The 13,029-nt window shown below is 40.7% G+C and overlaps 1 protein-coding gene across 2 annotated transcripts in view; it reads right to left on the bottom strand.

The window, feature by feature from the left end:
• Window positions 1–615: 615 nt before the first annotated feature.
• The window catches only part of LOC105691546, a 97,149-nt gene continuing 84,735 nt past the window's right edge, over window positions 616–13,029 (bottom strand). For both annotated transcript variants that reach the window (XM_048658366.1, XM_012410079.3), the window contains exons 9-11: window positions 8,346–9,119; window positions 8,005–8,253; window positions 616–7,916 (exon numbers count right to left, since the gene is read on the bottom strand). In XM_048658366.1, coding sequence (XP_048514323.1) covers window positions 7,825–7,916; window positions 8,005–8,253; window positions 8,346–9,119 — 1,115 coding nt within the window. In that variant the 3' untranslated portion in view covers window positions 616–7,824. The remainder of the gene's footprint in view (window positions 7,917–8,004; window positions 8,254–8,345; window positions 9,120–13,029) is intronic.

Below are 13,029 nucleotides of genomic sequence, written 5' to 3'. Positions count from 1 at the left end.
GTATCTAGTGTCATCGTAACATGTGTTAGCCCTCGTAGCCGCCGTCTGATTTTGATTAGCGAATAAAAGGGAGGAAGAGCCTTTTATTGACGACACAATGGGTCGAGCGACTAGACACGATACCACATGCATATACAATATGTATGTACACTTGACTTTCGCGTTGCTACTTCCGCGATCTCGAGAGGCGAAAGATAAGTGAATAACATGCGTGTTCTTATCGCGGAAATCATTTGTGGCTTTTACCATCGTAAGCTTCGATAATGTCTTACCTAAAATAATTGATGACTTATCGACATCACGATCGATATATCAGGTCCGCAACCGATAAGACTGATCCATTTTTTATTGCGAAACAATCGATGACTTCAGCAGCTAGGATTAGAGCAGGTACGTACGTGTGTATATATGTATACATGCATTTCGTGTTCACGGGAGTTTTATCATCGTACGCTCACCTGTAGTTCTGTTATCAGCGGTATCTGTTTCACGTGCGCATAAAAGTGTTTGCGATTGACCGAAAGACATGGATTTCGGTTGTCTGAATTTTATCAAGTAATAATCCCGAGTTATCGGTGACCACAACGGTGAATGAAAACATCTTTTCTCCTGTTTTCATGTCTTACAATTGGATCACAATGCGGCGTAGTGGTAAATGTTATTTTTCCCCCCTATCTGATGCGCGTGTATCACCGGAATCGTCGGGGATCGTCGCGTTATCGCGTCTCGTGTGTCGAATTTGGAAAATCGATCGGTCAATTATACGTATACATCCGTTGTATCTGGGTACAGAATTGTGATTCGCAAAATTAATCGCCGTATGCGCCTGGTCCCCATTTTACTAATTGCTGAAATCCATACTTTCATTCTACTTTCTGCCATTTCTGCTCTCCAGGGTGGAATATAATGAGGAGTGAAGTTGTACTCGAAAATTGAACCGTCGCGTCGTGCCGTGATCGTAGTTTGATAATACGGAAAATTTATGTCCGATTATACTTGTATTCCGTTCTACATCCCGATGAAACTGCAGCAGCAACGGCGGCGGTGTTCCATCGCGATCGCGACTCTAATTGATAGATACCGAATGCAGCACCAGCAGCAGCGACGATTTGTCGGCTGCCTTTGAATCTGTATGAATTTATCAGGACAAAGTTCAAAGGCCGTTCACGAAGCGGAGCTAACATATACCGCATAGGTATAGTATACATACCTATATTCAGCGAATGCTAAGTAACGAAAGGTCCTGGAGTCCATTTTTCAAACGACGAATCGTTTATATAGCGGAAAATTAGAAGAGAAATGAATCGGAACGAAACTAGAAATTTGGAAAATAGTTAAATTATTAAGCGAGTAAAATTGATGCGGAAATGCGGCAGGAAATGGATTGTAGAATGAGGAGAATTAATATCACAGATCGTTGTTAATAATAGGTTACCGTGAGAGTTTATGTATATATATAGTTTGTTACAAGGCACAGGTAGCTTACACACTTAATTTTGTTATTCAAAATCAATTTTTTGTTTCAATCGTTCTTTCTTTCTTACTTAATTAATTATTCTTTTTCCCTCGTCATTCATACTCGATATTACATTGCGTTCGAAACATTACATGTCAAATGATTTCCGTGTTTCCCTTTCTCTCTCTCTCTCTCTCACACACACACACTCTCACTTGATTTTCTTCAGTCAACAATTACTCGTATTATTATAATATAATAATATATCGATTTACATGTTTCATTCGTACCAATTATTGTGTTATACTATACTATATATATAAATTTTCAATTATCATTGTTCACGTGTGACTGAATTACATATTTTTATTCTTACTTATTTCGTCTTCTTCCTTCCGATTGTTTTTTCACCATTCTTTTACCATTCTCCAGTTTTGTCTTTTGTAAATGTAAATTTTTTTTTTTTTTCAGAACAATACAATTGGCTTAAAACGTACATTTGCAGGCATTATTATTCATAGGTAATTATTCGCAGATGTACGAAAAGGTTTCGTTAACGCGGCATTTATGTGTATTAATTTTGTTCGAACTAATGCTGGAAAAAAAATCTTTGTGCTTTTTTTGTCTCGTACGTGTATACTACTTTTATGTTTATTGTATCGTGTATGTTAATTCTCGTATTCGCGAATAATTTTATTTATTGTTAATAATTTATTTAATTAAATTTAATTTCTATAGTTTATCAATAATTAACGAGTTCATCCCACGCTATTCAATAACTGCTATGTTTGTCTTTATCGATAATACATACCTATAATCATGTGTATTTATTGTTATAATATGATGCAGATATTATTCATTTATGTATACTTATGCGTATTGTGGACATAGTTGCTAAACTGTGAGGATCAGTCCCGTTCATTTGATTCTTTTAATCGTAATAACCATTTATTCGTTCATCTTTATTTTGTTTTCTTTGCACCGAGAAGCTTTTCTAAATTAGAAGTTGAGATTTGTCGCTGGTTGTTACAGTTATTCATATCGCGGTAATGTCTGGATAACGTCCATAAACCCTTACAATAATCGAGGCTTACGCTACATTAATTTTATAATAATATCATACAGTTGATCATACGTAGGTATACGTACGGTGTGACCGCGGAGAGTACCTGTTACGATAATCTCTATGACATACTCCGAAGCAGCCGATATCTCCTTAATTTTTACCTCTTACATTTCTATCGCCTATTATTTTTTTCATTCGATTTTTTTTGGAATTTTTTTTATAAAAATTTTTTGATAGTCAGTTTTAGTAGAGCTGCAGGTTTTGTTGCGCCGCGTCGTTGCTCATCGAGCGAGCGAATGATGCGTTATGACTATAGGTACTCGTTCATCAAACGATCATCCGGAGGTCCAACGATCAATCGTTGTCACCATCATCGTCGACCTCGCAATTGTTCAATGACATTCTTTCGTCTTTTCGTTCGTGAAATACCTACACGTACATCGGTACGACATATTGCACTCCTCGTACACCATTTTCCCGTGATCAATTCTCTGGACATAATTTTTGTATTTTGTCTATTTATATTTTAAAAATTTTCACAATAGAAATTTCCCCGTTTCTTCTCATAGCTTTTTCGGTATACGTATTATTCAGACGTGCTATGATGTATACGTGAGCTTTATTTATATTTAATACCTGTACGTGATCCTGTTCGGTTTCGTAGTTTCGTTGTTTTTTTGGTTTTGTCTTTTGAATTTTTAAAATTCATCACGATTGTTGAAAATTGATTGATTTTTTATTAACATGTAATCGATAAAGTATAGATTGATTGATTGTACCATGAAAGCATGATTGTTGACTGCGATTTTTTTCACTTTTTTCTTTCATTTCATTTTGCTGGTCCGGTGCCAAATATTCACCGGATCTTTGGAGGTGCCTCGAATTTCCCGGTTACATTCGCATTATCTTCGTCACATCTTTTAAAATTCTTAATAATTTGATCGTCGTAAAAATTCTACATATAGGAAACCGTTGCACGATAAGAGATAAAAGTTACGGTTACGGTCAGAGCTCACCCACTTTCCAGAGATATCTGTGGGATTTGATTACGACACGGTGACGTACATTCTGACGCGTGAACGTCACTGACGGCGGTTAAAAAAATTCAAAAATTGATCACGGGGGTTCCGTCTGATTGCTGTCACAATGAGCTTGTTACCTTAGAATTAAGTCATATGCTACGCTAGAAGTATTCCCGATCCATCAATAACCTATATCCGATCCTATTGTGTACTTAATTACGTTCAATATGTTAGGTACGCTCTAAAATCCTACGCTTTTGTAATTACAGCTAATCGCGGCAAATTAAGCTTTCGTTTACAGCACTGTAGCTTCGCACCGTCCATTTTACTCGAGAGGTTGACGGCGAAGCTGGTCGATCTTTTTTACAACCGATTCCCGAACGAATCCAGAAATTTTCTTTTCACTCGCGCGCAGCGGACATGGGTCTTATTGTTTTTTATGATTGAATAAATTATTAACGCGTCGGTTAGCGATAAACCCCTCGAGTTTGATAAATTACAAATTATATCTTATACATTGATACACGCGTACACTTTATGGTAACAATTTGTGCGTAAGGGATATAATGTACTAATTGTTCGATAAATGAAGCGATAGTTAATTAAAATCATACATAATATGTTATCGTCGATGGAATGAAATTTTTTCCTTTTACTTTTATCTCTCTGCGATTTTGCTTAGGCTTTTACACGTCAATCTATCTACAGTTTACACAACATGCGGAGAATCGTGAACGAAGATAGAAAAAAAAGGCAGGCGGTATAAATAAAGTATCGAAGAAAAGAAAAATAAATAAAATAAACCACGTCGATCCCCGTCATCTACAGCCACCGAACCGCATCAGCGTTTAGTTCGGCATATAAGCGAAACTTTTGACAGGGAGCTATTAAAAGTTTGATGTATAAAATGAAAGATACCGTTATACCTGCAGTATATATTGCGGTAGGTAACAGAAAAGTCCATTATACGTGGCACTGGAACCCGACCGAATAGAGAAATAGATAAAAAAGAAAAAGACAAGGCTTTCCATCATCCGCACTGCAGTGTTTGCAACGTAGCGCTGAAATTAGACGCGGTTTTAGTCGACCACAGCTAGATTATAAGGGATGAAAATCGATCCTCGATTCCGCGTGTAAATGTAACGAGAAAAGTGAATGAAATTCTCGCGAGGAGAAGAGATAAAAAAAACATCGAAGAACATGGAACGAAAGGAGATTGAAAAATTGTTGGCTCGGGATCGGATCTAGTATCTCATCTGTGGTTTGATTCGTTATAATTCGACGATTTCGGGCCGGTGAACGTAAAACTTTCCTTTCATTGTCGCCGATGATTCCCGGGGCTCGCGCAAGTTTTCACGGTCGCGAACTGATAATTGCGTGCGTCGAAACGAATTACAGGGACAAGGTTTGATGGAAAAGGGTAATGTGCCTTCCCTTCACCGTATACTTTGTATTATACGTATGACATGGGTATACACGCATATCGATTTCGAACTTTGTCACCGATACAATTCGAGATGTTCCTCCCGTTTGAAACGAAAGGAATGCTAATCGAAAGTTAACAACCCCGAGGTTTGCCCTAAATTGGCTTCATCGATTTCAGAAAGTCAATCCACTTCTGGCGATCCCACAGAAGACAAAATTTGAAAAACAAATTATTAGAATCGAATGAAACGAAGTGATTACACTCTACGATAAGTTCGACCGACGTGGATTTGATCACGAATTTCTACAAATTACAGAGGAGTTCTGCCGAAATATTCAGAAAAAAGAAACAACGTAAATATGATAGAATTTTAATAAGCTGTACAGAAGTGCCGTTAAGGCGATAAAAAAATTAATGTTATCGTCACTCGATTAGGGTATTATAAAAATGTTCCATATATACGATTATCGCAATCGATGCGTTTGGGTGGCAGACTGATAGATAGTCTATAGACTATGTATAAATTACATTATCAACAATATCAATAATAATATAGATAATAAATTGAGTTATTAATTTTTCGCGTTAAATAGACACCACCGGATTATTTAATGTTCAAATTTCACATGCCCTGCAGCAGCAGCTCCCCCGATGCGTTTATCTTCAACCATTCAAATATAAATGTATTTCACTCATTTTTAAATATATGCATATGTATATAGGTATTAGGTATGTATCGTTTATTGCTTTGTGTAAAAATTGCGTGATCAATAAGAGATAGTCGCATTTGCTAAATTCAGCCCCCATAAATATGTCGATGGGTATAGGTGTAACTTTAGAGTTTACAGACTATATATTATACGTAGAGACGATTTTTTATACACAAGTAGGGTACGTGTTTCTTGTGTGCATTTGTGTATGGGCGCGTGTGTGTGTGTGTGTGTGTGTGTTTCTCTTCTCGTTTACGTTCACACATAATATACCGATATACCCACCTATCTAATTAATTTCAATCGTTTGTTTGTTTTTCTTTTGCTTCTGTAAGTACCAATAAATTTGACGACGACGCGTGTAACTTGGTACGTTGTAGGTACGATTCAATGTCGATAGCCCTTACTCACGATAAGCGATCGAGTCCGATCCATCGCGGAGCAACTTCCTCTCTCCGTACGTGTACAGTGTAAAATAATCCAAGTTATATAATTGTATTGAACATATACGTATGTCGTATAAGTAAGTATTTCGCATTTCTATCAACTTTCTCGTTTACACCCTCGACATTACTTACGTTACAAACATGTCGTACCGTTTTAAGCACAAAAACAAACAAGATATTGCATAACACGTAGTACGTTTCTGCGCAACTTATCGGATAATCACAGTTATAGCAATTTACATTTTACAAATCGATTATTTTTCTCTCATTTTGTTTAAAGAATTTCCTTTCCTTACGTAGCGGGGCGTTCAATTAATATATTTTGTTCTCTTTTTTCATTGATTTCTCTTGACGTTTCGATCTCGCGGTTCACTCAACTCGATTCGCATATATTTTATCCGTTATTTAAATTTTTCTATTGTATTTATTTATTTAAATTTTTTTGTTTCAAATAACTTATTACACGGTAAAGTTGTATATTGCGTTGAATCACTTCTCACTTGATATAAATTATCGATTAAAATGTTTTTATATAATATATATACACGTATATAATATATCGTATTTTTATTTATGTATTATCTCTTTCGTCCTACTTTTCATTACATTTATATCAATCACTGCGGGTCAATTATTTTTCCTCCTCTTACCGGTATCAAATGGAATTATGTACCTACTCGACATCCTCGGTCCAATATTCATTGGTTATCTGTTTATTCATTTATTCATTTATTTATTTATAATCGTTTATTTATTTCGTTAAAAGTAAACTCTATCTAAACTAAATCAGATTCTAACTTTTCATCGATTATATTACACCCTATATTTTATAGACACATTCGTTCACCTCGCAATTATTACGCTAATCATCGACTCTCGCTAATTTATTATTATCTACAGTACATATTACACAAGTATAATAGGTATTAAAACATCTTACTATTTACTCTACACTTATGTACGTGTGTTGTATAATTATGTATTTGCAAATGCACCATGATATGGTCTAACCATAGCCTTATTTCATACGTAGTCAGTATTATGTTTGCGTATGTATATGTCTGTGGTTTTGTTTCCTGTGAATAATTAATCGCATTAAAACTAGCCTAAAATATCTATCTAATTCCTACAGTACCTATACCGGTAAAAAACCTACATGCGATTCGTTGAAGGAGTTCGAAGCGTGCGTCGGTTTGATGCACGTAATATGTACGCACATACAGGTAGATATGATGCGTTATATGGTGTATAATCACATATTATCCGTGTGTATACCTATATATTACGTAATGCATGCAGTGTGTGGATATTCGGTGCGTAGAGAGATCATTGGAATTACCAGCGCGTGGCAATTTGCTTTATTGGGTATTTTCTATTATTGTTTCATTTCTTTCGTTCTCTTTTCGTGCTTCTCCAACGAAATCATAATTAGACGTAATAATATGTACACGCCGAAAACGATCCCCAACCAACCGCAGTCGGCTATTGGCTACCTTTCGATTGGTCAAATATTCACCGTCTGTAATAATCTCTGCGCGTTATTCGACCAGTCGAAATTTCACGTACAGCCTTTGCTTCTTACTTTTGAATATACACTAGCTCTTGCTTCCAATTCTTCCAACCTCTCTTTCCGCCCAGGATAACATTCAGATCCTTTATATTCCTTTTCAGCTGTTTATATTTCACGTACTATCAAAATCACCTGAATATCGCGATTATAATTATCAAGAAACTCATCCCGAGTCCCGATTTTTTTATCCCAACACCCGCGCTGTCTTCCATACACTGACCTGTAATTTTTTAAAGAAAAATAAACTCTGTTTTTTTTGTGTTGTCGTTGCAACATCCTCGCAACTTTTTTTTTCCATCGATTCTTACCTATGCTGGTAGCGTTGAAAGCGAGCATCGGGGGTGGAGGCGGTGCCCCTCTTTGGCAGGCGATCGGACTCGCAGTGAGACTGACGACACCCCCGCTCTCCCTGTACATAAAACAGAGTCTCCTGCTGTTCCTGAAGGGCTGCGGCCTGTTGTTATCGTTCGACCACGTTGTTTTTCTCGTCGCCAATGGCGTGGCTATAACGAACTGAGTACCTTCCGTATCGAACCACCGTCCGTGACAGGAGTAGGCTGGAAAGAAATTATGAAAAAAAATTTAACGGCGGGAATCGAGGCGAAGGATGAAAGTGTTTCGCGGCGTCCTTCACCTCCGAAAAACTCACCCGTCACCGCGTCGTCGTCGGCGCAATCGCCCTGAAACTCCATTCGGTCGGCAGTCGAACATCCGACGGTGAGCGTCGTTACCTCAGACGTGCATCTCGGCTCTTCCTCCTCCCTCTTCTCCCTCCTGTCGTGGATTTTATACTCCCCTTTGAACCGATCCCGGTCCTCCTTGAGGTTCTTTTCCGGCCCGAGCACCGGTTCCGCACGATCGAATCCCGACGAAGTTTCGGCCGATGATCCCTTAACGCTACGTTTTTTAGGTGCGCTCCCAAAGTCGTAGTCCCCGAAGTAATCTAGGTGGGATTGTTCGAGGTCCGATTTGCCACCTTCGAGTTTCTCCTCCCCCGATGCCTGTCTCTCTTCCTTGTTTGACTCCCAAAAAAGCCGGGGACGTCTCGCGAGCTCGTCGCCCTCAGACCGGAAGTCCTCTGCCCCTTTTGCAGACCTGGCGCTCCTCCCTTTTCCCGACGAATATCCCCGGCGGAAATGCGCTTCATTCTTTTTATTCGATCTGGTTTTTCTCCCCCGGCGTTCGTGGACGAGATATTCGTTGTTGGCCCGCCTGGTTTCCACCTCGAAATCGACTTTCCTACCGTGTCGGTCGTCCCCCGTCGTTGCACTTTTTTCCTGAGCGTGACGAAGCTTTTCCTTGTCGGAGTGATGGGGAGACTCGTGCGCTCGACGATTTTCCCGCGTGTTCCTTTGGTTACGATTGAGGCCGGTAACCGTAAACTTTCCCAGATAGGGACACTGCCTGGGCTCCGGTGAACTTGCTGTAAAAAAAGAGACAAAAACAGGGTAGAATTTCGGGCGGTTTTTGTTGAAAAGATGTGCATTTGGTATACGTGTACGCTGTACAGGTATTATGTCGTATCGCGGTCGTAAACGAGGCCCGCAAATATCAGGCATTCGGTTTATCGATTTCCCCGTTATCGGCCGGATGACACCGATAAAGGTATTCAGAAATCGGTGAGTAGCTCGTCACGGAAGTTGGGGGCTTTCGGGAAAACGAAGGGACGAGTTAGAACCGGTGGGGGATGGACGTCGGTTCGGTATTGGGCCGATTGCGAAAGGTCCGCGCCGAAATTCGACGAGTCGAAAGAAAAATTCTTGCGAATCCGATGGAATAAATCCAAAATGTTCCGAAGCGTAACTTCAATTCCGAAGTCGTTGCAACGTTGAAAATAGATACAAGGCGGACGGATCATGATCGAAGTCATTTTCATCAGAACTTCTTTGTTCCGTTTCGTTTTCGAATCGATTGAACGTAAAATCGTAGTCTTCTTCGCATAATTAATCTGTTACACGTGAATTGAATGCGAATAACCAGTTTATACGTATGTACGAGTATACATGTACATGTACATATTTCCCTGTAATTAGCGCTAATTTTCCCCGGCAAACAAACATCAGACGTCGAATCGACGGCCGATAAATTAGAGAAAGAAAAAAGAAGGGAGAATCAAATGAAAAGAGGGAAAATCGAAAAGGGAAAGAACAAAGCTTTGCGATAACGAGAGCTTAAACCGGTCCTGAGCACGCCATGCGGACTCTAATGAGACAAATCTGACGAGGCATTCGACTGGCAGCCAGTGACTTTCTCCTTTTACCTTCCATTCTTTCTACCCCCGAGTAACCTCCCCAGCAGTTCCAGTCGCGACGCGCTCCGAGGGTATCGATTATAGTCGAGTTCGAACAGTCGAGTCGGATCCGAAACCGCAAAAATCTCGTTATTTTTATGGTTAATTAAACACGCGTTAGGTCTGCGTATACGCAGGTATAAATATGTTCAAAGTTGGACGTCGGAATATTGGAATGTAAATACGTGTACACGTCACGAAGGTTATCCCCCGCCCCCCCTCGTCAACGTTCGAGGTTCTCTCTCTTTCTTGTTTTTCCCCAGCGCAGCGGGACCCGGTTAAAGGGCAACTTGATTTTTTCGCTTCATTACGCGATTTCTGATTAAAGGCTGGACCTTCCGCGTCCCGCTTTTTCCGCAATTTTTCCCGCGCGCGCTATCGCAGAAGAAGGATGAGGGAAAAGGTGAAAAACCGTGTAGAAAGAAAGAAGGAACCCAATCAGATATTGCTGGGGAGAAGAAGAAAGGTGTAGAGAAATAAAATTCAAGTAAACGCGCGAAGAGAAGTTCGTGTATCGCCGACGTGGAAGACCGAGAAGCGAGAAAAAATTGATAGAAAACAATGAAAGGAAACGTAGGGAATAAGAGCGCGGTATATTACGAAGAACAGAAGGTCCCTTCGATTTTGATCTTTATTTATTTTCATTTTTTCTTCTTGTTTATTTCGTTTCACATTCTTCTCCGTCTCCTTCTTTTCCCTCTTATATTTCCCCTCTTTACCCCCGAGGCATAAAGAAGTCGAAAGTACGCGGGTTCTTCCTCCTCGGAGGCACGCTCGCAGCATCGGTAGCATCGGCAGAAGCAGCAGTGAGGATTGGAGCATGGAAAATAACTGGTAGAACGTCAAAGGAAAGCCACGTTTCTACGGTAGATTGGGCAGAGCGAAGAGGGACGTTTCCTTCGACGTCGATCCTTTGCCTGGGTCGAATGCACGTCGCTTAGGATTCGCAGTCCCGCGTCTTTGAACCCGACACGGGTCACCTGTTCCTGCGGGGGCCTCATTCTCCCCTCGCTCGCGTCTACTTCTTCGCCGCTTTCTCTCTTTCTCCCTCTCCGTTTCGATTCTTTATTCCTCGCCCACCGCCCCTCGCCCCTCGCCACTCGTCCCTCGTTACGAGCGACCTGGGCGAAGACGGCTACGGATCGCGAGCACTTCCCTCCTTCTACCACCGGTGCCAAACTCCAAAGTCCGACAATTCGCCGCTGCATCTACTCGCGGTAAGGGGGGCAGGCTGACCGTGGACTCGTGTCTGGAGCTTTTCACCATCGTCGGCCGATCGAATTACTACCTCGTTTCTATTTGTCTGTTTGTTTTTGTTTTTGTTTTTTTTTTTTTTTAATTCTCGAAATCTTTCAATAATGTGAACAGCGGAGCGAAAATCATTTTGGATTTATAGAGAGAATTTGATATTATACGGAATGTAATCCGTATGAATCTTTCGTGCCTACCTTTGTATTGCGATGCAAAAATGCGCGATAAATATTTTATACGGCAAGTACCGATTACGGTATTTGGTATAAAAATTTTACAATGGAATAGGTATACACTGCAGTGGCCGAAAGAAATGAATATTATATACCACGTGAATAAAAGTTGAAGGCGAACGTGTAATTGAACATTCCTTTTTATCGCGCGTTGCTCTCTTGGCAGCGATTTTTTCGAAAACCATTTTGGGAAACGAAATCGGTGCTCGATTTTTCATTTTCCCAGAAAAAAAGAGTTGAACGGAATCGGCGTATCGCGCGTTCCGCTTTCATTCGCATTCGTTCCCACGTACTCGCCCATCAGCCACCGGCGAAGAGCGAAATTGCAAGAAAGAAATCGAAGCATGCGGTATGTTCGAGTTGCGTATCACGGAGTGTTCGAGTAGGTTATATCGACGTCTATAATGTTGTACGCCGTTATATGGGTTACCTAATCAATGCGGTAATTGACAGTAATTAGCATCGATTAGCGGACAAATGATTAATGACGAACAGTCTGATGCCGAGTGCACCTCGATGTTACGTTAGTTAACATTGTCAGTTGGAGAAACTGCGGATAACATCGCGCCGCTGCAGCTGCCCCATCGGCTGCGTTCTGGAGTTATGTAGCCGGTTGTAACGATTAAAAAATCTCCAAGCACCCGATAATATTAACGGTGAAAAATTGAAAAACCGACAAATTAATCGTTATTTCGCTAGAGGAAACCAGAAAAACGGAGCTCACACCCTTGGGTAGGAGTTTAGAAAAAAGTCCTCACTCTTTGAAAAAACGATTCTCAGGATGTCACTCTCTCATCGATTCGTCTACGAGTTGAGGTTTTCTGAAAATTTTCAAATCGGCTGCAGTCTTTCCCTCGGGCGAGTCTCTGTGCGAACGCGCGGAGCGTAACAGAGGTATGGGAAATGACTGCGGCGTATAATAACACGCTGAACCCGGACCCCTGCACCGCGGCAGCGTCGCAGCCATCGACGACCTTCCGCGGCACGCGTATCCCCGGGTTGATATTTACACATTTCCGCATCCCCTGCACGTTTGCGATTGGCTACTCGCAACTGGTAGACAAAAATTAACTCGCACACGCACTTCCGGAGTCTTCCAAAAAAAAGTAAAGCTTGGAAGAAATGTCGAGATTTTTTAAAACGAACGGGGAATTCGTATCTTGTGAAACAATAAAATCAATAACGACGGAAAATGCAATTGCACGTAATGCGACTACGTCCGTACGACGTGTTTATCAGGGGGCTACGCGCACACCCATAGAATTCAGAATTTCTGCCAGACGTACGTACGTACGTATAACTTACTCCACTTTATCTATAGCTACATCGTATAACTCTGCGGCATGTTTTCCTTTCCTGCAGTTTGGCCTCTTATCATAGTTATATATCCCGGCGCGTACGCGTACACAAATTCACTATACCGGATATACGGTCGTATACATGGCCATGTTGTGCGGCGGTGGCGAGAGAGAAAATCCTGAGTGACGTACCCCTTGGCGCAATATCTTCTTTACCACCCTCAAAAACCACCCCTCGTTCATGCGAACCCCTCTCGCTCC

Source organism: Athalia rosae, chromosome 1 (genome assembly GCF_917208135.1).
Source record: "Athalia rosae chromosome 1, iyAthRosa1.1, whole genome shotgun sequence".
Taxonomy (NCBI): domain Eukaryota; kingdom Metazoa; phylum Arthropoda; class Insecta; order Hymenoptera; family Athaliidae; genus Athalia; species Athalia rosae.
The sequence above is the reverse complement of the archived record's forward strand: the minus strand, read 5'-3'. Positions and strand labels throughout refer to the sequence as shown.